The 27,541-nt window shown below is 64.5% G+C and overlaps 1 protein-coding gene across 3 annotated transcripts in view; it reads right to left on the reverse strand.

Annotated features, from left to right (window-relative positions):
- Positions 1-2,963: 2,963 nt before the first annotated feature.
- The window catches only part of LOC112546544 (protein jagged-2-like), a 34,196-nt gene continuing 9,618 nt past the window's right edge, over positions 2,964-27,541 (reverse strand). For 2 of the 3 annotated variants that reach the window (XM_075915257.1, XM_075915258.1), the window contains 12 exons: positions 22,666-22,968; positions 12,171-12,234; positions 11,733-11,984; positions 11,531-11,591; positions 10,640-10,770; positions 9,673-9,792; positions 8,912-9,025; positions 7,627-7,740; positions 6,782-6,828; positions 5,385-5,561; positions 4,757-4,859; positions 2,964-4,437 (listed from right to left, as the gene is read on the reverse strand). In XM_075915257.1, the coding sequence (XP_075771372.1) occupies positions 4,127-4,437; positions 4,757-4,859; positions 5,385-5,561; positions 6,782-6,828; positions 7,627-7,740; positions 8,912-9,025; positions 9,673-9,792; positions 10,640-10,770; positions 11,531-11,591; positions 11,733-11,984; positions 12,171-12,234; positions 22,666-22,926 (1,755 nt within the window). In that variant the 5' untranslated portion in view covers positions 22,927-22,968 and the 3' untranslated portion in view covers positions 2,964-4,126. Of the gene's footprint in view, positions 4,438-4,756; positions 4,860-5,384; positions 5,562-6,781; positions 6,829-7,626; positions 7,741-8,911; positions 9,026-9,672; positions 9,793-10,639; positions 10,771-11,530; positions 11,592-11,732; positions 11,985-12,170; positions 12,235-22,665; positions 22,969-25,965; positions 26,320-27,541 lie in introns of those variants that run through there. The other variant, XM_075915256.1, reaches the window with a different exon arrangement.

Consider the following 27,541-nt stretch of genomic DNA (forward strand, 5'->3'; position numbering starts at 1 on the left):
TTCCCAGTGCCATCGATCCAATTAAGGACTGAAGTTACCAACACGGGGAAGGGGATGGCTGAGCTGGTGATGGTTTCTGGGATGTAGAACACTTGGTCCGCTGGGAACTGGCTTAACCTCCTCCTCTCCTCCCAGACTCATTAGCTATGGGGGGCACCAGACAGCCATTGCTTCCTTATGGATAGGGCCCTATCAAAGTCGCCGTCCAGTTTGGTCAATTTCATGGGCACAGGATTTGTAAAAGGGTAAACGCCCTGCTTTGAGAGATGTACATTTGAAATGTCACAGGGTTGTAATTGTAGGGGTCCTACCCCACAAGGGATCTATGGAGGTTGGGGGGGCCCAAGGTTATTGCATGGGGGTTGCTGTACTGCTTCTTTTATGTCTGCACAGCTGTTGGTGGCTAGCGTTTATTGGCCATGATGCATTTTGCATGGCTGTGAATTTGGTAGGGACCTACCTATAGATGCGGCCTCTGCTAAGACCTTATCCCTGTCTCCCCGCTGCCAGCGCTGCAGGCAGGGCAGGTCTCATCCTGCTGGCAGCCAGGGATCCGGTTCAGGTGGCAATGCTTCAGTTGGCTGGACACCAGCCACTCCTGCAGCTGCAGCTGGGTGGGGATGGGGGCGTTAGAACAGGGCTGCCAAGGGCAGTGACTCCTCCCTGCGGCCTCGCGTCCACGAAACCCTGCCGGAGTTTCACCGTGAATCAGCAGGAAACGTGGCACCACCAAGCTGAATTCCGCAGGGCTTGGGATGGGGACAAGGAGAGCACTGTATGAGTGTGGCCACCGCTGGCTGCAATCAGTACCACCTAGCTGTGTGTCATAGTCCCCATATGGCTGGTAGCTAGTGGGGATTCTCCAGTAGACCATGGCATTTCAGATGAAGAAGGCCGCAATTCTCCCCTCCCACTCTTACCACAGACCAGCGATTCACTGCCATCCAAAGACGCCCTCTCAAACCGGTCAGCGGCTAACCTGGCTGTGAGCCATGTGAAGAGGAACCCACCCTAGGTGAGGGTGGGGGAAGGAGGGTGCTGTGGCCTGTGGGTGGCTGCCCCAGACTAAAGCTGCGCTAACACTCAAGTGGGGTTTAAACGGGCTGGGTACAGCGAGGCACAGAGCCAAAATTCCTCAGCTGCCTTGCTAGCCCTGAGCGCATCCCTCCGACAAGCAGGAACACAACATGGGCTCTGATCTCCTCCCACTGCCTCCCTGTCTTTCCCCAGCGCCTCTGTTCCCCCTCTCCTTGTCTCTGCTCCTCCTCTCTCCCTTTGCCCTGGGGTCCCCCCGACTTTCCTGCTGTAGTGCTTTCCTCAGCATCGCAGTCCATCTCTGGCCATGCTGGGCTTTGTGATGCTTCATCGTGATAGAACCCAGACTCCTCAGCTCTGAAAGCCCATTGAGCTACAGGAGAATCCCCCTTTGCAGTACAGGGGCTATGACATGCAGGACAGCAGATCTGATACCAACTAGCAGAGGTCAATGGGGTGTCCTGCTGGACCAAGCTATCAACACCACAGGCCTTTGGCTGGGGCTGCAGCTTGTGGTACAGTCAAATCTCAAAAAAAAAGCAAACAAACCCACCCTGGATTCTAATCCTAACGGTTGGCTAGAAACCACGAATCTAATCCAATTCTCCCTCCCTTTCCCAGTGCTCAGCCACCTCTCAACCTTCCTGCCGTGTGACTGCCCCAAGACAAAAGTCTCTCAGCTTTGGGGGGAGACTTGGAAAATATTTATTCATGGCTCAAACTCCACACCCCACGCGAGGTTGTGCCACACCGGGGCTGGGATAGAACCTGGTACAAAAAAGCAAAGGGGCATGAAAACTCTACAAAGGGAGCTGTACAATATCATACACCATAGATACATTCAGCACACAGGCACCTGCCACCTGGGGGTGCTGCAGTGGGAACCCCTCCCTCCCCCAGGGTTGGGGGGCTGTGCCTTGATTCTGGCACAGAATAATTTATTTTTCCTAATTCCAGGCCCAGTGGGAATGTGGAGTGGAAGTGGAGGGGAGTCTCCAAAGGGCCCCCTAGGCAAAGAGCTAATTGAAAATGATGGCATGGGGGTTCTATGGAAAACGTGGATTTCTGGCAGAAACTCGGAATACTTGGAAGTGCTGCTGAGGTGCATCATGGGAGTTGCAGTTCTGTTGCTGCATTCTCCTATTCATCTGTATGGGCTGGGCTCCCCAACTGGACTATATCTCCCATGATGCTTCATGGCCACAGAGCCACAGCCTTCTGGCCAACAGGTCGAGGGCATGGTGCATCATGGGAGAAGTAGTCCAAGTCCTCTTACACTCCTCTATACACCAGGCTCCCCAGCTAGCCCACAATTTACAGGATGCAGTTGGCACCAAAGGGGGTCTGTGGTGCATCATGGGTGAGGTAGTTCCGTTGCCTCATGCTCCCATTCTGTGTAGGCCAAGCTGTCTGGTTGGACTACATCTCCCATGATGCACCAGGGGAGTCCCTGCCCATGGGGCATCATGGGAAATGTAGTCCAGCTGCCAAGGCCCGCTGTAGAGAACTGAAACATGAGGCGACCACACCAGGGCTGTGTCTACATTGGCACCCTTTTCCGGAAAAGGGATGCTAATGAGACCAGTCGGAATTGCAAATGCCGCGGGGGATTTAAATATCCCCCGCGGCATTTGCATGAACATGGCTGCCGCTTTTTTCCGGCTCGGGGCTTTGCCGGAGAAAAGCGCCAGTCTAGTCGGGATCTTTCGGAAAATAAAGCCTTTTCCGGAAGATCCCTTATTCCTACTTAAAATCAGGAATAAGGGATCTTCCGGAAAAGGCTTTATTTTCCGAAAGATCCCGACTAGACTGGCGCTTTTCTCCGGCAAAGCCCCGCGCCGGAAAAAAGCGGCAGCCATGTTCATGCAAATGCCGCGGAGGATATTTAAATCCCCCGCGGCATTTGCAATTCCGACTGGTCTCATTAGCATCCCTTTTCCGGAAAAGGGTGCCAACGTAGACACAGCCTATGAGTCCCATGAGGCACTAGTAGATTGGTCCGGGTTTGTGGTTTTCATGGACTCACCCTAGGGGACCAGGTGCTTTTGGAGATAAATTTCCTTTGGTTGCCCACTCAATTTCCTGGAGAAAAAACGAACAGTTTTGGTGGAAATTTTCCCACCAGCCCCCCCATCTCCTTTCTGGTGGGTGTTTCCAAGACAGAGGGGGCTGGAGAGGGGCCAATGGACTTCTCGGAACAGAAACAGACGGGGCTGGACTGGGTGATGGAGAGATAATGGGGCGTGGAGCTCCTGGAAACGGGCAGACCTGCTCTCCATCTATGGAGCGCAGACGCCAGATGGACAGTCATCACCGTCCCAGAAATCTACTGGGCAGAGTGAGCACAGCCCAGGCAGAGGTGTGGGGGGGACATCACCCCCATGCCCTGAGAGAGGTCGCCAATTCTCAGTCCCACCCCAGGAGACCCTGGCAGGGTGGAGCTCATTATCCACAGGGAAGCTGTCGGGACAGTCGGTGAGGACTGAATGGGGTGGGGTGGGTGTACCTCTAGGGGGGAAGGGCCCCCTGTTTCACTGCCTGCCCCCCCCCCCCAGAGGGAGCCACTGCCCTTTGACCCCAGGACCAGGTCAGAGATGGCGCCCCCAGAGGAGAAAGGCCCCACGTCCCCGTTGCCCACCATGCACCTGTTCCCCTCGTGCCCGTTCCACGGCCATCCCGGCCGTGGGGGAGAGGAGATGGATCCTTTCCCTGCCAGCCTGTTTCCTGGCGCTGGAGCAGCTGGCAGGGGGCAGCGCCCTGGCAAGTCAGGCGCCCTCTAGGCCGCGATCCGCTGCCCCTCCCCCGCCGAGCTTCCGCCTGGCGCGGCCATACTCACCAGTGTGACGAACGGGGGCAGCCTCAGCTGGCTGCTCTGAATCACCCCCAGGGGGCATCTTGGGAGGGTGAGGACAGCAAATGTACCCCCCCATGGGGGGGCTGGTTAAGGTGCTTTAGCAGAGCTGGGGGGAACCAGGGGGCATGAGGGTCCCCACTGCAGGGGGAGCCCGCGGGGTCTGAGCCGCACCCCCAGCCCCGTTTATCGCGGCATGGGGGGGCAACATGGGTCCAGCCCGCTCTCCCCCTGTGCGGCTCAGAGCTCGGGCGCCAGGCCGGCTGGGGATTTGAGTCTGTTCAGCTTGGCCCTCTCCAAGTTGGAGATGTCTGTCTTGGGGAGGCCGTGGGGCGGGGGGACGGGCGGCCCCCCCTTGTCCGGGGGCCGGCCGTGCTCCTCCCGGGTCGCATTGTGGATGAGGTGCGAGGTGTTGTTGGCCAGCAGCTCTGGGGGGGGCAGTGCCCGGCCTTTCCGCCGGGCCCACAGCGCCAGGAGGGCGCAGAGCAGCGCCAGGAGTGGCAGCAGTGCCAGAGGCAGCAGGGCATAGAGCAGGGTCTGGTGGGCAGCCCCTGCGGGAGGAGAGAGGGGTGAGCAGGCACAGGCAGCCCCCCAGAATCCCAGCCCCAAGCCCAGCCCTTCCCCCACCCTGATAGCTTCCCCACCCACCCCTCCCTGCACCCCAATGCCCACTCCCGCCTCCTTTCCGTGGTACCCAGTCCCCGCCCCTCTCCTCTGGCTCCCTTCCCCTCTGCCCCCCTCCCCCTTCCCTGGGATGTGTCCCTCCCCCACCTGTCACCAACCCCGAGCTCCTGCCCCTCTCCCACTCACAGCATTCCCTCCCCTCCCCCCCACCGTGCCTGGCCCATAGCCACTGCCACCCGGCTGTACCTGCACAATCGCCCTCGGGGCAGGAACACACGTAGCTGCCTGCCCCACTGAGGCAGGAGGCCCCTCTGGGGCAGGGGTTCGGGGAGCAGAGATCCAGCCAGACCTAGGGCACAGGGAGAGAGGAGCTAGCAGGACCCCACACGGCCTGGCTGGCCCCATGCTGGGGTGGGGGAGGGGGGCCCAAGACTGCCAGGCCAGGGGGCCTCAGGTCTGGGCAGCCCCATGGCGCACGTGTGTGGTGGTGGAGAGGGGAGAACGCAGCCCCACACGGAGGGCTGATCCAGCTACTTCCTGGACTGGATCTGGCCCATTGAAGCCGCACAGCCTCCCTGGGCCAGGATCACGGTCCCCATTTTATAGATGGGGAAACTGAGGCAAAAAGGTGGGTAGGAGGAAGTGACTTGCAGAAGGTTACAGGCGGGGGGGGGGGGGGCACAGCCAGCAGTAGGACCAGTGAGCCCTGGTTTCCAGCCACCCCCACCCTCCACGCACCAACCCACCTGACCCCACCCCGCTCCTAGACCTCGGAATGGAACTCAGCCCCTCCCCCCTCCGCTCTAACCACTAGCCCCCACACCCCTCCCATCTCTGACATGGCCCCTGCCTCTCGAATCCCTGCGGCTCTCACCTCGCAGAAGGGGCCGCTGAAGCCGGGCGGGCAGCTGCACGCCACCCCCCCCTCCGGCGTCTCCTGGCAGCGGGCCCCGTGCTGGCATGGGGAGCCGGCGCAGCCGCTCAGCTCTGCCTCGCAGGCGGGGCCCGTGTAGCCAGCGGGACAGGAGCACACGTGTCGGGTGCCCACCACCTGCAGGGGGGAGGGGAGGGAGGAGGAACACTGGCATTGGCATAGCAGAGAGCAGCCCCCCCACAGTGACATGGCAACGGAGACCCCAGGCCGGTAGGACACAAGCCACTAGGGCCTGGGCCGTGGCCACGGCACGTTCCCCTCCCGCACTAGCAAATTTACCTCAAGTGTCCGGGTGTCAGCCTTTGGGGTCCCCCCATATTCATCCAACCCCCCGCCAGCAGTTGGGTCCCCCCGTGTTTGTCCCCTTCCCACCCCCGGCCTCTGGGGTTCCCCCCAAATCCACTGCCTCTCTCCCCCACCTCCAGGAACCCCTCCCTTCTCCACACCAGCCTTTGGGGCCCCCCAATATTCACCCACCCCCCCACCAGCAATTGGGTCCCCCCCGTGTTTGTCCCCTTCCCACCCCCAGCCTCTGGGGTGCCCCCCAAATCCACTGCCTCTCTCCCCCACCTCTAGGAACCCCTCCCTTCTCCACACCAGCCTTTGGGGCCCCCCAATATTCATCCAACCCCCCGCCAGCAGTTGGGTCCCCCCGTGTCTGTGTCCTTCCCACCCCCAGCCTCTGGGGTGCCCCCCAAATCCACTGCCTCTCTCCCCCACCTCCAGGAACCTTCTCCACACCAGCCTTTGGGGCCCCCCAATATTCATCCCCCCCCCCACCAGCAATTGGGTCCCCCCCGTGTTTGTCCCCTTCCCACCCCCAGCCTCTGGGGTTCCCCCCAAATCCACTGCCTCTCTCCCCCACCTCCAGGAACCTTCTCCACAACAGCCTTTGGGGCCCCCCAATATTCATCCCCCCTCACCAGCAGTTGGGTCCCCCCTGTGTCTGTGTCCTTCCCACCCCCAGCCTCTGGGGTTCCCCCCAAATCCACTGCCTTTCTTCCCAGCCTCTGGGGTGCCCCCCAAATCCACTGCCTTTCTTCCCAGCCTCTGGGGTCCTCCAGGAACCCCTCCCTTCACCCCAGCCTTTGAGTCCCCCCCATCCATCTTCTCTCCCCAACATCTTGCAACTGCCTGCCTTTGGGGTTGCCCACGTGTCCATCCCCCACTAACCTTTCATGTCCCCCCAGCCTCCATGCCCATCCCCCACCACTGCCTGCGTTCCCAGGTCCCTCTGTCTGCTCTCTGCTCTCCGGGCGGGGAGTAAAGGGGAGAGGAGCTGCCTGGGCCCCCCCCCATCCCTCCCGGGGGGCAGAGCCTGAGGGGCGCGCACCCACCTGACACTGCCCACCATTGAGGCATGGAGCTGGGCAGCCGTTGTCTCCTGCAGATGGAGAGAGGCCGAGGGTCAGGGAGAGACGCAGCGGCATGGGGGGGGGATCCCGGGGAGCAAGCCGAGGGTCCCCAGGCATCTGGCCTGGCTCTCCCACTGCCTCCCAGATGGGGGCGAAAAGGAGGAGGGGCAGGGACCAGTTCGAAGCTTGGGGCCTCCTGGTGAGGCAGGATTCAAACCCGCAACCCACGTGCCCCACGACCATCCCCCCTCCCTCAACCCCATCCACGCTATCCTGTCCCACCTGCGGCAGGTGGTGCCTAGGAGGGCGGGGGAGGTTATGCTGCCGATCAGCACCCGCCGGTGCCAGCTGTTGGGGGGGGGGCAATTCTCGGTCACGCTCAGGCCCCTCCCATAGCGGAAAGGAGGTGGGACCCCCCAGCGGGTGTGAGTGGGCAGAAGGGCTCTGACTCCAGCGCTCTGGCGCAGGGGTGTGGTGGAAAGCACCGTGCTGTGGCTGTCCCCTGCCCCCCAGGGCCCATGGGGGCGGATCGGGGGCGTGGCCAGGGCTCACAGTCCAGTGGCTATTCCCTGCCCCCCAGGGCCCATGGGGGCGGATCGGGGGCGTGGCCAGGGCTCACAGTACAGCGGCTATTCTCTGCCCCACAGGGCCCATGGGGGCGGATCGGGGGCGTGAGTAAAACCTCCTCGCTTGGCGACTGGGAATCGGCCCCACCGGGTCCTGGACTGGCCCCCAGGCAGCGCTTGTCCCTGGGACTGGGAGCTGTGATGGCCGGGGCCCCCCGTCCCAGATCAGTCCCGGCCCCCCGGCCCGCCGGTGGCTCTTACTGGCGTCGCAGTTGGGGCCAGCCCAGCCCTCCAGGCAGTCGCAGAAGTAGCCCCCGATGAGGTTCCGGCAGGCCCGGGCGTGCACACAGGGCTCTTGCTCACACTCGTCGGCATCTGGGGGCGGGTGAGCTGGGTCAGGGCTGGGCACGGCCGAGAAGGACCCCCAGGGCCTGGCACCCGGCTCGGCTCGGTCCCTGGGGGCCAGCCACGCAGCTCCTCCCCCGCCACAGGGACGTGGCGTCCCTTCATCCCCACTCCCCATCCGGCTGGGGGCAGCACTGCGGGGAGGGGGGGGCACATCCAGTCCTGGGCCCAGTTTGGGGAAGAGTTCAGGGCCCCCTGCTGCAGACTCACAAAAAGGGGAAGGGATGGTACCCACAGCACAAGGGCACAGAGGGAGGAGGGGTTGCCATGGAGCGGAGGGTAGTGTCAGAGTGTGGGGGCAGGAAAAGGTGCCATGGGGCAGGGAGCAGAGGCAGGGTGCAGGAGTAGGAGGGGTGCCATGGGGCAGGGTGTGGGGGTAGGAGGGATGCCATGGGGGCAGTGGCAGGGTGTTGGGGTAGGAGGGGTGCCATGGGGCAGGGTATGGGGGTGCCATGGGGCAGTGGCAGGGTGCGAGGCTAGGAGGGGTGCCATGGGGAGGGGCAGGGTGCGGGAGTAGGAGCGGTGCCATGGGGCAGGGTATGGGGCTAGGAGGGGTGCCATGGGGCAGGGGCAGGGTATGGGGGTGCCATGGGACAGGGGCAGGGTATGGGGCTAGGAGGGGTGCCACGGGGCAGGGGCAGGGTATGGGGGTGCCATGGGACAGGAGCAGGGTATGGGGCTAGGAGGGGTGCCACGGGACAGGGGCAGGGTATGGGGCTAGGAGGGGTGCCATGGGGCAGGGGCAGGGGATGGGGCTAGGAGGGGTGCCATGGGGCAGGGGCAGGGTATGGGGCTAGGAGGGGTGCCAAGGGGCAGGGGCAGGGTATGGGGCTAGGAGGGGTGCCACGGGGCAGGGGCAGGGTATGGGGCTAGGAGGGGTGCCATGCGGCAGGGCAGGGTATGGGGCTAAGAGGGGTGCCATGGGGCAGGGGCAGGGGATGGGGGTTCCATGGGACAGGGGCAGGGGATGGGGCTAGGAGGGGTGCCATGGGGCAGGGCAGGGTATGGGGCTAGGAGGGGTGCCACAGGGCAGGGGCAGGGTATGGGAGTAGGAGGGGTGCCATGGGGCAGGAGGCAGAGTGCGGGGGCACACGGGGGATGCCAGGGACCCCTGCGCTCTGTGCCTGGGGTACCACCTCACCCAGCTGGCAGGTTTGGCCGGTCCATTGGGGCGGGCAGGTGCAGCTGAACCCATCCGGGAGGGGGTGGCAGGTCCCGCCGTGGGCGCAGGGCTCCGGCAGACACTCGTCCAGCCCTGCCAGGACAGGCAGCGATTAGGGAGGGTCGGACCCAGGAACCCTGCAGCGTGTGGGGTGGCCCCAGCCATGGGCCTGGGCATCACGCCCAGCAATGCCACATGCCCATCTGGGCAGCGGGGAGCCTGGGAGCAGGGTCCGGCGGCTGAGCAGGGACGGGACCTAGACCCCGATCCACGGGGTCCCGAGGCAGGAACCTCCCAAGGCTGAGTTATGGGTCCTGCCCCAAGTGCTTTGGGACGACCTAAGCCATGGGGGGATCCAGCCCTGCCCGCCAGCCCCCCAACAACCTCCTGTACCCCACCCCTCAGCTTCCTCTGCCACACTCGCCCCCAGCCTCTCTCCCTGGTAGCCTGCCCCCCTGTCACTCGACTCCCCACAACACTGGGCCTTTTCTCCCAGGACACCCCCAATTCCCCCTGTAACCCCAGCCCCCAGCTCTCTCCCTGCCCCTCTGAACGCCCCATCTCCCTCCCCCCATGGCTTACCACAGGGCCCCTTGGCACCCAGTTCCCCCCACCCTCGGGTGCCCCGAAGCTCACGAGAGCAGCCGAGAGGAGGGGCGGAGAAACTGGGGTCCTCCCCGAGCCAGCCCCCGCCCCCGCCTCATCCCACGCCCCCTCTCCAGCGCCCGCTGCCCCCTCACCTCTCTCGCAGTCCCGGCCCCGGAAGCCGGCCGGGCAGAGGCACTGGTACTCGTCCGGCTCCGTGTTGGTGCAGGTGCCGCCGTTCCGGCAGGGCCGGTGGGAGCCGCAGTAGTTCAGGTCTGGAAGGAGAAGGGCTCGGCTCAGCTCGGGCAAAGGCCAGACAGCCCGGCCAGCTGCGGTCAGGCCCTGCCCTCCCACGGGGGAGAGGGAACCCTGACAAGCAACTGCAGGGGGCGCTGGCTCTAGGGAGAGCTCCCGGCTACTGCAGCCCCAGCCTCCCCCAGCAGGGGGCACTGTGGGATACCCCAGTCCCAGCCTCTGGATACCCCAGTCCCAGCCCCTCCCAGTAGGAGGCGCTGTGGGACGCTGGCTATGGGGGAGCCTCTGGATACTCCAGTCCTGGCTTCTCCCAGCAGGGGGCGCTGTGGGGCAGGAACACTGGCTCTGGGGCAGCCTCTGGATACCCCAGTCCCAGCCTTTCCCAGCAGGGGGCACTGTGGGGAGCAGGGCAAGAGCTGGCTGTAGGGTAGTCCCTGGCTACTCCAGCTCTGGGCTGTCCCAGCCGGGGGTGCTGTGGGGCAGGAACACTGGCTCTGGGGCAGTCTCCAGATACCCCAGTCCCAGCCTTTCCCAGCAGGGGGCACTGTGGGATGCTGGCTATAGGGGAGCCCCCAGCTACTCCAGTCCTGGCTTCTCCCAGCAGGTGGCGCTGTGGGGCAGGAACACTGGCTCTGGGGCAGTCTCCGGATACCCCAGTCCCAGGCTTTCCCAGCAGGGGGCGCTGTGGGGCAGGAACACTGGCTCTGGGGCAGCCTCTGGATACCCCAGTCCCAGGCTTTCCCAGCAGGGGGCGCTGTGGGGAGCAGGGTAGGCTCTGGCTGTGGGGTAGTCCCTGGCTACTCCAGCTCTGGGCTGTCTCAGCCGGGGGTGCTGGGGGGCTGGGCTGTGGGGCAGGACGCTGCTCACCCTTGTCGCACAGCAGCCCGCCCCAGTTGGTGTCGCAGTCGCACTTCCAGGGCTCCGTGCAGGTGCCGTGCAGGCAGCCAGGGAAGGGGATGCATTCGTCGCAGTTGGGGCCCGTCCAGCCGTAGTGACACCTGCGGAGACGCCCGGGGGGAGGGGGGGGGGAAGATGGACACACGGGAGAGGAAAGGGGGGGAAAGAAGGGGGAGGAACCCAACCTAGCAGGGAGCCTCCCTCTGAACAGCCAGGGGCATCTTGTCTCCTGTGGGCCACGGGGGCGCCGGCGCTGGGCCTGCGGGGGAGGAGGTGTCTCTGCTTGTGACCCCCCACCCCCAAGCAATCTCCGGCCCTGAGGTTCCCTATGGTGGGGGATGGGATGCCCAGGGGGAGCTGGAGCCCCGAGGGGGTGGTAGAGAGTCCCATGATGCCTTATTGGGGGGTCTGGGGGAAGGGAACTGGGCAGGGAGATTAGCGTTAGGGGCAGCTGCCTGAGAGGGGAGGGGAGTCTAGTGGTGAGTGGGGGGGGGGGGGGGCTGGGAGCCAGGACTCCTGGGTTCTATCCCTAGTTCTGCACAGGGAGGGAGGGAGGCGGGCAGGTTTGCCCTGGCTGGTTCCCTGCCCTGCGAAGCCTCGTCCGCACAGGAAAACGCCCAGTGTTCCCCTCCCTGCCTAGCCGGCTGCTTCCTCCCCCAAGGGCAGGGGGCAGAAGGCAGCCTGGCCTCTGCAGTGCCTCCGGTCCTGCCCACCGGCGAGCCGGGCCAGCCGCAGGGGCACGCTTGGGCTGGGCTCCGGCTGTGGGGAGCCACCAGACACACAGCCCCTCCCCCCAGATCTGTCCTTCGTAGGAAGTCGGGGGTGGGGGGGGGGGCCGAGATCGGGGCCCGTCTCACTCACGTGCACTCTCCGGGCGCCTCGCAGAAACCGTGGAGCTGGTGGCAGTCCTGGTGGCAAACGGCTGGGAGAGAAACGGGAGGGGGGTGAAGGGCGGGAATAGCCCCCATCACCTCCCCCTTCCTCCATGGCCACCTGCTCCCCTGGGCACCATGCCCCCCACGCACCCCTTCGGTTCCTGGGGACACCATGCCCAGCCACGTACCCTGAGTGCACTGCGCTCCCGTCCAGCCGTCCAGACAGACCTTGCTGCCGCCGGCCTCGCAGCGGTGGTGGCCGAAGAAATCGTCGCGGGGCCGGCACAGGCGGTTGCAGGCGGCGCCGTAGTAGTGGGGGGCGCAGCGCACCCGCAGCCGGTACTCCAGCGCCGTGCCCCGCCCGTGGTGCTGGAAATCCTGCCAGCCCTCGTCCGGGTTCAGCATCCCCGAGCGCGTCACCCGCTCCACCAGGGACCCGCCTGCCAGAGAGGGAGCCTGTCACGCCCTGCCCGGCCTCATGCACCCGGCACCAGCGGCTCCCCTCCTCGGTTGGCTTGGGAGGGTGGGGAATGAGGCATGAGGCCTTTCCCCTCTAGGGAGCACTGGCTCCAATCCAGCCCCAGGAGGGGGGGGGAGGGGGCGCTGGCCAACGGGGGGTGCCTTACCTTGTGTGTCAGGGCCAGTCGTGTTGTCAGCATCCCAGGCTTCCAGGATCAGCGAATACGAACGCTGGGGGATGAAAGAACAAGGTAGAGGGGACAGGTGTCACATCCTGACTTCCATTCCCCCCCCCGTGATCCAGTTGTTGCAGGGCTGGGGGAGTGGGGTGAGACTGAGGGAAACTGAGGCACACAGCACTGGTATCTCGACTCCCATCCTCTGCCCCCAACTGTAGCCACTAGACCCCCCCCCCACTCTGTTTCCAGAGCTGGGGATAGAACCCACAAGTCCTGATTCCCAGCCGCCACTTTAATCCACTAGACCCCCCACTGTCCTACCCCCAAACCTGGATAGAACCCAGGAGTCCTGCCAGTGAATTCCTTCCTGCCAGGGTTCTCTGTTAAGCTGTGCGCTTGGGCAGCCACTCGGGAGAGATTCAAATGCCTCCCTGCTGATCAACAGAGAGGGCAGCATGTCTTTCTACTAGTGGTGCACATCTGCACATGCCTGGGTGCAAGTAATAAAATTTATTCTGCACGTGAATGAAAAAAATTAGAGGGATTCCTGTTGGAGACGGATGATTGCTGGGCATTTTAGAGTTCCTTTCCCCACTCTTTACTGTGCAGCAATCCACTCCTCTCCTCCCCAAAGGCGGCTGCCCTGTTACGTCGGTGCTGTGCCTGCAAGCGCCAGGGGCTGCATGAATGGAGGACAGCATTGGAGACAGCCCAAACCCAAAACAATCCCCAGTGCTTTCCCCAGGGGCTCAGTATCTTCAACCCCATTTCCCAGGTGGGAAAATGGAGGCACGGAGGGACGAAACTCAGAGCTTGGCTCTGTCCATGCTACCTCCCGCAGCTGCCTCCACCCGCATGAAACATTCCTTCTGCCCATGTAACGGTCCAGGCCCACACTCTGGGGAGGGGGGTTCCCCACCTCCACCCCTGCCAGTGCCCCTCGGGGCCGAGCAAGGGCGTCCGCCGTCCTTTAGCCGAGCTGATGGGGCTGAGCTTGGTGGAGCCCTATTTCCCTTCTCACAGGTCACTGGGCACTGAGACACCCAGGCCCTGCTGTTCCCTCCTGCTGCCAGACCGACCCACCCTGCTGCCCCATCTCTGCATTCGCTCAGAGGCTGGGGGCATGGTCCCCCCCTCCCCTGGGGTCATCTGGAGCCACTTGGGGGAACAACCACCATGGGGACACAGCTCAGCTGCTGCAAATGCCACTCTAGCTTAAGGAGACTCCCTGCGAGCGGCTGGCAGTATAGGGGCCATGACACACGGAACATCAGGTCTGACTGAACCCAGGCCAGATCAGATCAACAGGTCCAGCCAACCAGGCATCCCACCTTCTCTCTGAAAGCAGAAGTGGGGGTGGAGGGCACCATGCTCCCTTCCCTCCACCCATATTCCAGGGACCTCTGGACAAGTCCCCCCAATATCCCCTTCTAGCACCATCCTGGCCCAGTAGCAATCCTGCCTGACTCCCTGGGCGGTGTCTGCTGGGAGGGAGAGCCCAATGGGTGGGGGGGGGGGGGGAGCTGCAGCAGAGAGACCCTCTCCCCAGGCTCAGCCCATGCCCAGCAGCCTCGCCCTAGGCAGGAAACCCCCTTCCCCATGGATCCAGTCCAGACACTTCTACTCTGGAAGGAAAAGGGGCTGCCCCATATGTGGCTGTCACTGCCCCTCCCGCCTCCCTGTGGATGTGGAGAGACCTGGGATATGCCCCCCCCATACACCTCCCCCCCCCCGCTGCCTCCCCATGGGTGTTTGGAGACCTGGGATGTGCCATATCCAGAAGTATACACATGGGGAGGGGCAGTGAAAGGGTCCCTAGAAGGAGAAGGATAGAGGTGTGGGGGTGAGTGAAGGGGTCCCTAGAGATGGAAGGATACAGGCTGGGGGGAGGGGAGTGAAGGGGTCCCTAGAGGCGCAAGGATACAGGTGGGAGGAAGGGGTGAGTGAAGGGGTCCCTAGAGGCAGAAGGATACAGGCAGGGATAGGAGGTGAGTGAAGGGGTCCCTAGAGGTGGAAGGATACAGGTGGGAGGAAGGGGTGAGTGAAGGGGTCCTAGGGGTGGAAGGATACAGGTGAGGAGGCGAGTGAAGGGGTCCCCTAGAGGTGGAAGGATACAGGTGAGGAGGTAAGTGAAGGGGTCCCTAGAGGCGGAAGGATACAGGTGGAGGTAGGGGCAAGTGAAGGGGTCCCTAGAGGCAGAAGGATACAGGCGGGGTTGAGAAGTGAGTGAAGGGGTCCCTAGAGGTGGAAGGATATGGGTGAAGGTAGGGGCGAGTGAAGGGGTCCCTAGAGGCGGAAGGATACAGGCGGGGAGGCTGGGAAGTAGAGTCCTTATGAGAGAGGTAGGCCATATGAGTCCATATGAGAGAGTGAAGGGGCCCTAGAGGCAGAAATAGTATGAGCAGGAGAAAGGGGGCAGAAAAGGGCCCCTAGAGGTGGAAGGATATGAGGGAGGGGGCCCAGTGATACAGTCTGGCATGTACCCCCCTCCTCCAGCTGAGTCCCAAGGAGGTCCCTATCTGCTCCCCCCCTTCACCAATTTTCCAAACACTGGTGCACCCTGGCCCCACTGGCAGAGGGGCCCCCCAAGCCGGGCACGCCAAAGGGGGAAAAAAGCTGGAGCAGAGGATGATGGGTATCTCTAACCCACTGCCATGTCAGCGTCAAGCTGGGGGCTCCGGTGCTGTGAGCTTCCCCATAGAAGTGCCCTGTCTGTGCCCAAGTGATGTAAGCTGCTTTGCAGTGAATCTCATCTAGCATTAGCCAGGGCAGCTGGATGCAGAGGGCACTGCCACGAGGAAGCTCGCAGCGCCTCAGCCCCTGGTGGGAGCACTGCTGCAGGAAAGCTCACCGCCCTCTCTCCACTAACCCAGCCTGGAATGGCGGGCACATCTGCCAGCTGGCTGGAGGGCACAGGATGGGCGCAGGGTACGTGTCTTCCCGGTAATTAAGGAAGTTATGTAATTAAGTTATTTACCTTCTGCTTCCCCCTGGGCAGGGGCGAGGGACGGGTGGGACCGCAGCCCTGTACTTCCTGGGCAGCAGCTGGCGCAGGCCCCGCGGGCCGGGCGCGACGGCCTGTTTCCCGCAATTGGCATCAGCAGAAATCCTTTTCCTTGCCGGGCCAGGCCTGCCCTGCAGGGAACCACGGGTCCGGCCCCACACAGGGTTCAGTTGCAACCCGTCACAGTGGGGTGGCTTGGAGGACAGGGGTGAGAGGGTCTTGTACTCCCCCAGGGCAGGCAGATCCCACAGCTTTGCTCCCCCTCCTCGCCCTGCCATGCCCCACTCCAGCTCTGCCTGTGCCCCCCCATCACTCCCAGCAGCCCCCTGCCAGCCTAGCCCTGGGCTCCCCTCCTCCAGGCTCTGCCGGTGCCCTTGGTCCTGATGCAGAGGGGGCCCTGTCTCTGGGGGTGGGAGGGGAGGTCTGTCCCCCGAGCCCAGTGACCCCTGGCTCCTGCTGAGCCACGGAGCCCCCCATCTTTCGGGGGAGGGGGCGTTACCCAGCTGAGATCCCGCTGGGAGCCTTGTCTACAGGCAGAGTCTAGAGTGGCCCTTGCTCCAGCTCAGCCCCCTCCACTGTGGGGTGGGAGCAGCCTGGGCCTGTCTCACACGCATGTGCACTGACATGCATGAACTCGCAGCCCGGCCCGGTGCAGGCCACACCGAGCCCTTGCCAAGGGAGGCTGTCCTAGGCTGAGGGAGTGATCCCTGCTAAGAGGGCAATCTCCAGCAAGCCCCTAGGGGGCGCTGTCTCCCCTCACCTGCCCACATTCCACTTCCCAACACTACAGGGGAGCACTAGGGGGCGCTGTCCCCCTCACCTGGCCACACCCCACATCCCAGCACCTTATATGGGCACTAGGGGGCGCTCTCCCCTCAAACCAGGCCACACCCCACTTCCCAATACCACAGGGGGGCAGTAGGGGGCGTTGTCCCATTCACTTGGCCACACCCCACATCCCAGCACCCTATATGGGCACTAGGGGGCACTCTCCCCTCAAACCAGGCCACACCCCACTTCCCAACACCACAGGAGGGCAGTAGGGGGCGTTGTCCCCTTCACTTGGCCACACCCCACATCCCAGCACCCTATATGGGCACTAGGGGGCGCTCTCACCCTCAAACCAGGACACACCTCACTACCCAACACCACAGGGGGCAGTAGGGGTGCCGTCCCTCTCACCTGGCCACACCCCACATCCCAGCTCCCTACATGGGCACTAGAGGGCGCTCTCCCCTCAAACCAGGCCACACCCCTCTTCCCAACACCACAGGGGGGACTAGGGGGAACCGTCCCTCTCACCTGGCCGCACCCCATTCCCAACACCACAGGGGGGCATAGGGGGAGCTGTCCCCTTCACCTGGCCACACCCCACATCCCAGCACCTTATATGGGCACCTTATATCCAGCCACTGCAGTCCCAGCCTTTCCCAGCAGGGGGCGCTGCGGGGAGCAGGGCGAGGCGCTGGCCTTTCCCTATGGCAGTGGGGATGGTGCCTAGGGGCTTTGGGAGCCCGGCCCCAGGATGCTGGGCGCAGTGAGCGGCGCTGGATCCGGGCCCTGGGAAAGGTCACGCAGGGCGGGCCGCTGAGCCGGTAGGGCCAAAGTCCGGTCACGGCCCCAGGAAGCCCCATGCCGCAAAGGGTGGGACACGGGCTCCCAGCATCCTGCGGCCGGAGGTGCCATGGCCAAGTGAGTGGGCTGAACGGGCCTCTGTGCATGCAGATCAGCCAGGCCTTTTGTGTGCATTCATCTCTGCCCGGCCCTCTGCCCACAGCTGGCTTATAGTCTGCTCCCCCTGACAGCTGCCGGTCCCTTGGGGACCCCTCCTCCAGCTCCCACAGAGAAAGGGTGGGGGCAGGGAACATTCTGGCCCCTGTGATGGGGCCCAGCTTCTCACGGGCCAGGCCGGGCGCCCTCAGTTCTGAGGCCTGGCGGTGCCTCAGTTTCCCCTGCCGCTCTTTGTGCATTCAGACGGCGAGCGCTGCAAGGCAGGGACTGTCTCATGCTCCGCGCCCGGGCGGGGAGCTGCCGTGAGCTGCCTGATAACGCGGCCCGGCGGAAGCTGACTGGAATAGAAGCCGGAGAGCGAAGGGCCGGGAGGCCAAGGGAGGCGGGAGCTGGATGGAGCCCAGGATCAATAAATCACGGAGCAGCCGGGGCCACCCACTGAATCACAGGGATGGAAAGAGATTTAGCATCTGCCAGTCCCCCGGGAGCCGGGCGAGGCGAGTGTCCAGACATGTCACTGTCCCCACCCCCCCTCCTGGGGGCTTCTCACATCACTGCCTCAGAGCTGAGCTACATGGCCCAGCTGTCCCCGCTATAGCCCAGCTGTCCCCGCTATAGCCACTAGACTCTACTCCCTTCTCCACATCTGTTTCCTCCAACTAGGGCAATGGCCCAGCAGCCACCTTCCCTGAGCCCTGGGCAGCTTGCAGCTGACAGGGATCCCTCCCCCAATCGATCTCAGCTCCAAATGGAGCCATGGGAGAGGAGCCTGCCTGGGCCTAGGCATGATGGGTGGATTGGGGCCAGCAGGGTGCATGACCCCTCCCCCAGCGGCAGGCCAAGGGGGAGAGGTTGGGAGACCCCCAGGACTGGTTTGCATTCAACAGCTTGGACAAAATCTGTCTCCTTGCGCGGCCAGGCCAGATAAACTGCACCCATTGCACACCCAGAGTAGATAAATCCCGCCCCTTGCACACCCAGACCAGATAAACCCCGCCCCTTGCACACTGAGGCCAGATAAACCCCGCCCCTTGCACACCCAGGGTACGTCTACACTACAGCGCTAATTCGAACTAACTTAGTTAATTCGAACTAAGCTAATTCGAACTAACGTGTCTAGAACTAAAAACTAGTTCGAATTAGCGTTTTGCTAATTCGAACTAGCGCGTCCACACTGATTGGACGCAGGGGGGCATTTAAGGGCAGCTGAAACCGGTTCTGGCAGGGCATCAGGTCAGCAGTTGCTTTGTGTGGCTGCTGTCTGAGGCTATCTGAGGCTCGTGCTTAAAGGGAACCCCCTGGACAGCCGGTTCTCAGCTTTTCCTGCTTCCTTGCCAACCTCGCCGAGGGACAGCAAAGCGTCAGTCTCTGTGCCCGTCTGTGTCGGTGCTTCCCTTCAGGGGGGCCGCCGCAGGTGGCAACATGGAGCCAGAGCTCGCCCTGCACCTTCTGGTGCACGTTCTGGACTTGCTGCTGCAAGCCTGCCACCAATGGCTCGAGGCTGCCTGGCACCTCCTGGTGCACGTCAGCCCCCTGCCTCTCCACCTGGCTGCCCTGGGGGCCGTGGAGGAGCCGCGGCGGCGCCCCGGCACTGGCGTGCGCCGCCGCGTCTGGCGTCTGGACACCAGCACCGACTGGTGGGACCGCATCGTCCTGGAGCGCTGGGAGGACCGACAGTGGACCCAGAACTTCAGGATGAGGAGGGACACCTTCCTGGAGCTCTGCGAGTGGCTCGTCCCTGCTCTGCGCAGAAGGGACACTCGCATGAGGCCCGCCATCCCCCTCCAGAAGCGGGTGGCCATCGCCCTATGGAAGCTGTCCACGCCGGACAGCTACCGATCCGTCGGGAACCAGTTCGGCATGGGGAGATCCACCGTCGGAGCGGTGCTCATGCAGGTACGGCACTCGTCGGCCACTGCGCCGGAGGGGGAGGGGGGCTGCGAGGAGGGGATGGGCCGCCCCAGGGACAAAGGGGGGGCGGGAGGAGGCGAAAGCGCCCCGCACCGGAGGGGTCGGGCTGTCCCGGCCGTACTACACGCCGCCAGGGGGTTGCTTCCGGGAGTGGGGCGCGGGGCACTGCCAGGGCACGAACGCTCCCAGCCACCCGGGCGCAAAACTGATTGGCGCTTTGCTGTGTCTCTCTCCACAGGTGGTCAAGGCCATCAACCGGGTGCTGCTCCGCAGGGTGGTCCGCCTCGCCGACCCGGACGCTGTCATCCAGGGATTCGGCGCCCTCGGCTTCCCCAACTGCGGGGGGGCCATCGACGGGACGCAGATCCCCATCCATGCCTCGGAACACCAGGCGTCCCGGTACGTCAACCGCAAGGGGTACTTCTCCATCCTCCTGCAGGCTGTGTGTGACCACCGGGGCCAGTTCACGGACATTAATGTGGGCTGGTCCGGCAAAGCACACGACGCCCGGGTGTACCGCAACTCCTCCGTGTGCCAGCGGCTGCAAGCCGGGACCTTCTTCCCCGACCGCCACATCAGGGTCGGGGACGTGGACATGCCCGTGTGCCTGGTGGGGGATGCCGCCTACCCACTGCAGCCGTGGCTCATGAAGCCCTACACGGGGCACCTCAATCCCTCCCGCCAGGCCTTCAATGCCAGGCTGACCAGGGCCTGCATCATGGTGGAGGGGGCCTTCGGGCGACTGAAAGCCCGCTTTTGATGTCTCCTCACCCGTCTGGACCTGGCCGAGCACAACATCCCTCCTGTGGTGGCAGCATGTTGTGTGCTCCACAATTTGTGTGAGCGAAAGGGGGGTGGCTGAGGCTGACCGCATGGCTGGACACTACGGTCAGCCCCGCACCACCGCCGTCCGGGAAGCCCAGCGGGGGGCCATCCGGATCCGGGAAGCCCTGCGGGAGAGCTTCCTGGTGGAGGAGGAGGAGGACTGACCTCTCCCTGCATGCCCCACTGGGGCCTTCTTCCACCCTACCCCCCTTCCCCTTTCCCCTCCCTATCTACTGTAAAATAAAGACACCTGTTTTTCAAACAAAAACGTATGTTTATTTCACATAACTGGGGTGGGGGAAGGGAGGAATGAGGGTGGGAGAGGGGAGGGGGAAACCTGGGACGAGGGAGCTGGAAGGGGAGGGAAGGGAGGAAGGGAAAGGAAAGCTCAGGGGTGGGAGTCCGGTTGCCTCTCCCGTCTCGCCACACTGCGGGTCCGGGGTCGTCGGTGGGGAATGGTTGTGGAGGGGGGGCAGGAGGGACGGGGGGTGTGGAGGAAGCAGGAGCGGGAGCAGGAGGGGGAGCAGAGGGAACAGGGGGAGCAGCAAGGGGAGCAGGAGCAGGAGGAATTGGGAAGCGGTCGAGCAGGCTCTGGAGGTGGCCTCGCAGGGCACGGCCATGCTCCTCCAGGGCCTCCAGACTCCTCTGGCGCAGCCTGAGGTCCTCCTGGACCCAGTGGTCCTGGGTGCGGAGCTGTCGGTCCAGGAACCGGAGGTGCTGCCTCTGGTACTCCTCCTCATTTCTGGCTCTCCTGCTTGCCCGGGCGCGGGCGGCTGCTGCAGGCGGTGTGGTGCGCCCTGCAGGCCCAGGTGCTGCGGCTGTGGTGCAACAAGACCAGCGGTCAATTACCCCAGGGGCCCAGGTGTGTGAAACCCAGCTCCCCTCTGCAAGGCCAGGGCCCCTGCAGGATCCCCAGATGCTGCTCCGTGGTGGGCAAGGCCCAGGCGCACGGTCCCGGGGCTCCCTCTCGCCCCAGCCCCCCGTACACATAAGGGGAACACGAGGGTACTCACAGGTGGACGCCTCCCCGGCCTCGGACGACACAGGCGAGCGGCTCTGTGGGGTGCCTCGGGGGTCCCGGGTCCTGGGCAGGCTGGCGGCAGGCTCCTGGCTCTCAGAGCCCTCCTCGTCCTCCTCCGTCTCCTGGAGCGGTCCCTCTGCCCCGGGGTCTATCACGTCCCGGGGGGCAGGGACGGCATGAGCCCCCAGGAGGCGGTCCAGAGCCTGGAAGTGGGGGCAGGCCTCTGGGTCGGCCCCTGGCTGGCAGGCCCGGGAGTAGGACTGCCGCAGATCTTTGATTTTGCAGCGCACCTGCTCCCGGCTGCGCTGGTGGCCCCTGGCGGCCAGGCTGGCAGCCATGCGGCCGCGTTCCGGTGGCTAGTGCGGAGATCGTGGACATTGGAGGCTTCCCCCCAGACCTGGATGAGGTCCACGATCTCCGCACTTGACCAGGTGGGCACCCGCCTCTTGCGTCCCCGGGCAGGCTCCTGGGAGCCGCCAGGCTGGTCCTGGGGAGCAGTGGAGGGCTGGGTGTCCTCGGGTGGCTGGCTCATGGGTGTCAGGTGCAGGGTCTGCTGGCACGGGTGCTGGCAGCCTTGCAACTGGCACAAACTGTGTAGCCAGCCCGTGGCCCTTTAAGGGCTCTGGGGCCGGGAGGGGGGCATAGAGTTTCCCTGGTGTTGGCCAGAGTGGCCACCAGGGAAAGCTGGGGAGGGCTAGCCTCCCACTAGTTCGAATTAAGGGGCTACACAGCCCTTAATTCGAACTAGCTAGTTCGAACTAGGCTTAATCCTCGTAAAATGAGGTTTACCTAGTTCGAACTAAGCGCTCCGCTAGTTCGAATTAAGTTCGAACTAACGGAGCGCTAGTGTAGCGCCTATGAAAGTTAGTTCGAACTAACGTCCGTTTGTTCGAACTAACTTTGTAGTGTAGACATACCCCCAGGTCAGATAAACCCCGCCCATTACACCCTCAGGCCAGATAAACCCCGCCCCTTGCACACCCAGGCTAGATAAATCCCGCCCATTACACACCCAGGCCAGATAAACCCCGCCCCTTGCACACCCAGGCCAGATAAACCCCACCCCTTGTACACGGAGGCCAGATAAACCCCACCCCTTGTACACGGAGGCCAGATAAACCCCACCCATTACACACTCAGACTAGATAAACCCCACCCCTTGTACACGGAGGCCAGATAAACCCCACCCATTACACACTCAGACTAGATTAAACCCCACCCCTTGCACACCCAGGCCAGATAAACCCCACCCCTTGCACACCCAGGCTAGATAAACCCCACCCATTACACACTCAGACTAGATTAAACCCCACCCCTTGCACACCCAGGCCAGATAAACCCCACCCCTTGCACACCCAGGCTAGATAAACCCCACCCATTACACACTCAGACTAGATTAAACCCCACCCCTTGCACACCCAGGCCAGATAAACCCCACCCCTTGTACACGGAGGCCAGATAAACCCCACCCCTTGCACACCCAGGCCAGATAAACCCCGCCCCTTGTACACGGAGGCCAGATAAACCCCACCCCTTGCACACCCAGGCCAGATAAACCCCACCCCTTGTACACGGAGGCCAGATAAACCCCACCCCTTGCACACCCAGGCCAGATAAACCCCACCCATTACACACTCAGACTAGATTAAACCCCACCCCTTGCACACCCAGGCCAGATAAACCCCACCCATTACACACTCAGACTAGATTAAACCCCACCCCTTGCACACCGAGGCCAAATAAACCCCACCCCTTGCACACCCAGGCCAGATAAACCCCACCCATTACACACTCAGACTAGATTAAACCCCACCCCTTGCACACCGAGGCCAAATAAACCCCACCCCTTGCACACCCAGGCCAGATAAACCCCGCCCCCTTCCCATCCAGCCTGGACAAACCTCGTCCTATTTGCAGCCAGCTCAGCCCAGCACTGGTGCCCCAGGCCCCCGCCCCACAGCTCCCCGCTCGGGGAAGGACTCAGGCCTTACCGGCCAGGCGAACTGGAACGGCACAGTGATCCTGCCCACGGGCTCTGCGCCCTCCTGGGGCTTGGCCGCGAAGGTGTTACCCCCCAGCACAGGGGTGGTGCCAGCCCCCAGCACGCAGGGCTCCCCAGGGACCACACGCAGCTGGTATTCCTTCAGGCAGGCCCGGAAGTAGGTGCGACACTGCTCCTCCCTGGCACACGGCGGGGCCGCCCCGCCCTGGCAGCAGCGCCCGTCGGCCAGCACCCCTCTCTCGTTGCGCATCAGTCGGATCTGCAGCTCGAAGGTGCCAGCTGCTTCGAGGATCTGCGAGGGAGAGAAGCTGGTCAGAGCAGAGGCTGGAATTTTCCTCCCACCTCTTCCCATCGCGCTGCAAGCACAAAGGGAGACTCCCTCGCCAGCTCTGAGCAGTACAGGGCCCATGACACACACTGCGGCGCTGATTTCATGCAGTAAGAAGCCGCAGCTGTGCCCCAAGCCCATTGTGGTGACAGCAGACGCTCCTGGCTGCCACCCCATCTGAATTAAGCCCGAAAGGCTTGCGGCCCCCTATGCAAGCAGTGACAAACTCCGTCTGGGCATCACAGCTTGAGCCGGAGCTGGGGGCTGGGCCCAGCCCAGGGAATGCAAAGTTTTCTCCCTGATCTGCCCCACCCCACAGCTCTGGGGCTTGGCACTGGCTCCACGGGGATGCAGCCATCTCTGGGGTGGAGGGCGGAAGCACATAACACCCAGGGGAACGCCTGACCCAGCTTACACAGGACCCTGGCCCAGGCCAGAAGATGCCCTGAGCTGCCCCCACAGAGCCGCCCTAGCTGAAGGCTGGGGTGTGAATCCAGGCCCTCTGCGCCTGCCCCTCACGCCAGCTCTCACCTCCCTCCCCGTCTGCCTGATCCCCACCCCACTGGCAAGCCCGGGGCTGAGTGAAAGAAGGGGGGGCAGCTGGACATGTCCCCACGCCACCAGTTCTTGCCCCGCCCCAGGCCCTAGCACCAGCTGCCAGGGAAAACCGGGCATAGCTGGTGTTCCATGAGCCTGGTTTCACTGCCGCGCTCCTTTCCTCGGTGGGTGGGGCTCCTGGGCCTTTGATGGCGTCTTAGCAGCTACCTGTGTCTCCCATCCCCCCGCCCCAGACCCACTGGGCCCCAGGCAGGTCCCCAGACTGTGCAGGCACCCGCTGATCTCTGGGGCTCAGGGGGAAGAGGGGTATCGGGGACCATTGCCAACTCAGGGCAGGGAGCTGCCAAATGCAAGATCCAGACTCCCCCTCCCCCAGCTCTGCTCAGCCTCCAAGCCCAGCCCGGAGAAAACAGGATCCACTGTCCATGGTTAGATGGAGTAGCAGGACTAAGGCAGCAAACAGACAGCGATTCCCTCGCCCCGTGCTAAGAGGCATCCGCCCCTGGGGTGGGGCGCAGCGGCTGTTACTACATGGATCCCTCACCCAGCGCTGAGGTGCAGCCACCTCTGGGGTGGGGCGCAGCGGCTGTTTCTACAGGGATCCCTCACCCAGCGCTGAGATGCAGCCACCTCTGGGGTGGGGCGCAGCGGCTGTTTCTACAGGGATCCCTCACCCAGCGCTGAGGTGCAGCCACCTCTGGGGTGGGGCGCAGCGGCTGTTTCTACAGGGATCCCTCACCCAGCGCTGAGGTGCAGCCACCTCTGGGGTGGGGCGCAGCGGCTGTTTCTACAGGGATCCCTCACCCAGCGCTGAGATGCAGCCACCTCTGGGGTGGGGCGCAGCGGCTGTTTCTACAGGGATCCCTCACCCAGCGCTGAGGTGCAGCCACCTCTGGGGTGGGGCGCAGCGGCTGTTTCTACAGGGATCCCTCACCCAGCGCTGAGATGCAGCCACCTCTGGGGTGGGGCGCAGCGGCTGTTTCTACAGGGATCCCTCACCCAGCGCTGAGATGCAGCCACCTCTGGGGTGGGGCGCAGCGGCTGTTTCTACAGGGATCCCTCACCCAGTACTGAGGTGCAGCCACCTCTGGGGTGGGGCGCAGCGGCTGTTTCTACAGGGATCCCTCACCCAGCGCTGAGATGCAGCCACCTCTGGGGTGGGGCGCAGCGGCTGTTTCTACAGGGATCCCTCACCCAGCGCTGAGATGCAGCCACCTCTGGGGTGGGGCGCAGCGGCTGTTTCTACAGGGATCCCTCACCCAGCGCTGAGATGCAGCCACCTCTGGGGTGGGGCGCAGCGGCTGTTTCTACAGGGATCCCTCACCCAGCGCTGAGGTGCAGCCACCTCTGGGGTGGGGCGCAGCGGCTGTTTCTACAGGGATCCCTCACCCAGCGCTGAGATGCAGCCACCTCTGGGGTGGGGCGCAGCGGCTGTTTCTACAGGGATCCCTCACCCAGCGCTGAGATGCAGCCACCTCTGGGGTGGGGCGCAGCGGCTGTTTAACACTGGGCAGCAGTTGAAGCCACGCAGGCTCCTCCATCCAACTGAGTCCATAGAGGGACTTGGGGGGAAAGCAACTGGAACCCCCCACCCCAGTGGATTCAGCCAGTGGGACCCCAGGGGTCACATGAGATGGGCGGGGCACATAGGCCATTATGATCTTGCTTGGCGTCTCATTCGAGATCCTGGTCGTTATGATGGAGGCAGGCATCACCCTCCAAGAGCCTGGCACCCCCTAACCCCGTGTGGGCCTCAGCACTGAGCCGGGAGGGTGTGCCCCTTCGTGAGCCCCCGCCCGGCTCCCTGCAGCGCCCCATCCCGGCACAGAGCCTGCCCAGGCACGGCGGATGGCTGCAGGCTGGAATGTGTTAGGACACCTGCCCGGGCAGGACTGGGACCCAGGGCAAGGAGCAACCGGACCCCGATTCCTCACAGTGGCCCGAGGGAGAGGTGGGGTCCGGGTGCCCCACGGAGGGACGGGAACCGTGGATCCAGGCCCCCCCCGCGCAGCACAAGAGGGGTGCGGCTGTGCCGAAGGGCAGTGGGGGGTCCCATCGGGTGGGTTCTCACCAGCTGGGGGTCGCAGAGTTCGCCCTCACGCCACCTTTACATCCCACAGCCGCAACGTACCCCACACCCCATTGGGGGGCCCATGGCTGGGGAGGGGGGACTTCGCTGCCCCCCCCCGAGCCTGCCCATGGGGGTGCCTGCTGAGCCAGAGACCCCCCCCTTGCTCCTCGCCATTTCCAAGCGCCCCATGGGCTGGGGGGGGCTTTCCAGGGATCCCCACTGTGCCATGGGGGCGCAGACCCCCCTGCCGGGGGACAGCCCCCCCTCGCCCTGCCCCATAGCCAGTGGCCAGTCCCCAGACAAAGGGCAGCCGGGCGGGGGGCCGGACTCACCTGGGGCCGCATGGGGAGCCCGAGGAGGGCGCAGAGCAGCCAGCAGCTCGGTCCCAGCCTCATTGTCTCCGCCCGGCCCGGCCCCTCGCGGCGCAGGGTGCAGGAGCCGGCGCCCCCAGCCCCGGCTGCCTCCCGGCCGGGCGCTCGCCGAGCCGCCTGACATCATGCGGGAGGGTGGGGCCAGCGCCGCCCGCCCGGCCGGGCAACTTCCCCGCGGAGGGGGGGGGGGGGCCGGCAGGAGGGGCCGTGGGGACTGGGGGGGGGCAGGACCCGTCTGTCCGTCTGTCCGGCCGGCCCCGCCCACAGCTCGGGCCATCCGCCCCCCAGCACCCCCCCGTCTGTCCGTCCGTCCAACCATCCGTCTGTCCGGCCGGCCCCGCCCACAGCTCGGTCCATCCGCCCCCCAACACACCCCCGTCTGTCCGTCCGTCCAACCATCCATCCGTCCGTCCGGACCCGCCCACAGCTCGGTCCATCCGCCCCCCAACACCCCCCCGTCTGTCCGTCCGTCCAACCATCCATCCGTCTGGCCGGCCCCGCCCATAGCTCGGTCCATCCGCCCCCCCACACACCCCCGTCTGTCCGTCCGTCCAACCATCCATCCGTCTGGCCGGCCCCGCCCATAGCTCGGTCCATCCGCCCCCCAGCACACCCCCGTCTGTCCGTCCGTCCAACCATCCGTCCGTCCGTCCGGCCCCGCCCACAGCTCGGTCCATCCGCCCCCCAGCACACCCCCGTCTGTCCGTCCGTCCAACCATCCGTCCGTCCGTCCGGCCCCGCCCACAGCTCGGTCCATCCGCCCCCCAGCACACCCCCGTCTGTCCGTCCGTCCAACCATCCGTCCGTCCGGCCGGCCCCGCCCACAGCTCGGTCCATCCGCCCCCCAGCACACCCCCGTCTGTCCGTCCGTCCAACCATCCGTCTGTCCGTCCGTCCAACCATCCGTCCGTCCGGCCGGCCCCGCCCATAGCTCGGTCCATCCGCCCCCCAACACACCCTCGTCTGTCCGTCCGTCCGTCCAACCATCCATCCGTCTGGCCGGCCCCGCCCATAGCTCGGTCCATCCGCCCCCCAACACACCCCCGTCTGTCCGTCCGTCCAACCATCCATCCGTCCGTCCGGACCCGCCCACAGCTCGGTCCATCCGCCCCCCAGCACACCCCCGTCTGTCCGTCCGTCCAACCATCCATCCGTCTGGCCCCGCCCATAGCTCGGTCCATCCGCCCCCCAGCACACCCCCGTCTGTCCGTCCGTCCAACCATCCATCCGTCTGGCCCCGCCCACAGCTCGGTCCATCCGCCCCCCAGCACACCCCCGTCTGTCCGTCCGTCCAACCATCCGTCCGTCTGGCCGGCCCCGCCCATAGCTCGGGCCATCCGCCCCCCAACACACCCCCGTCTGTCCGTCCGTCCAACCATCCATCCGTCTGGCCGGCCCCGCCCACAGCTCGGTCCATCCGCCCCCCAACACACCCTCGTCTGTCCGTCCGTCCAACCATCCATCCGTCTGGCCGGCCCCGCCCATAGCTCGGGCCATCCGCCCCCCAACACACCCCCGTCTGTCCGTCCGTCCGTCC

Source organism: Pelodiscus sinensis, unplaced genomic scaffold (genome assembly GCF_049634645.1).
Source record: "Pelodiscus sinensis isolate JC-2024 unplaced genomic scaffold, ASM4963464v1 ctg34, whole genome shotgun sequence".
In the NCBI taxonomy this organism is placed as follows: Eukaryota; Metazoa; Chordata; order Testudines; family Trionychidae; genus Pelodiscus; species Pelodiscus sinensis.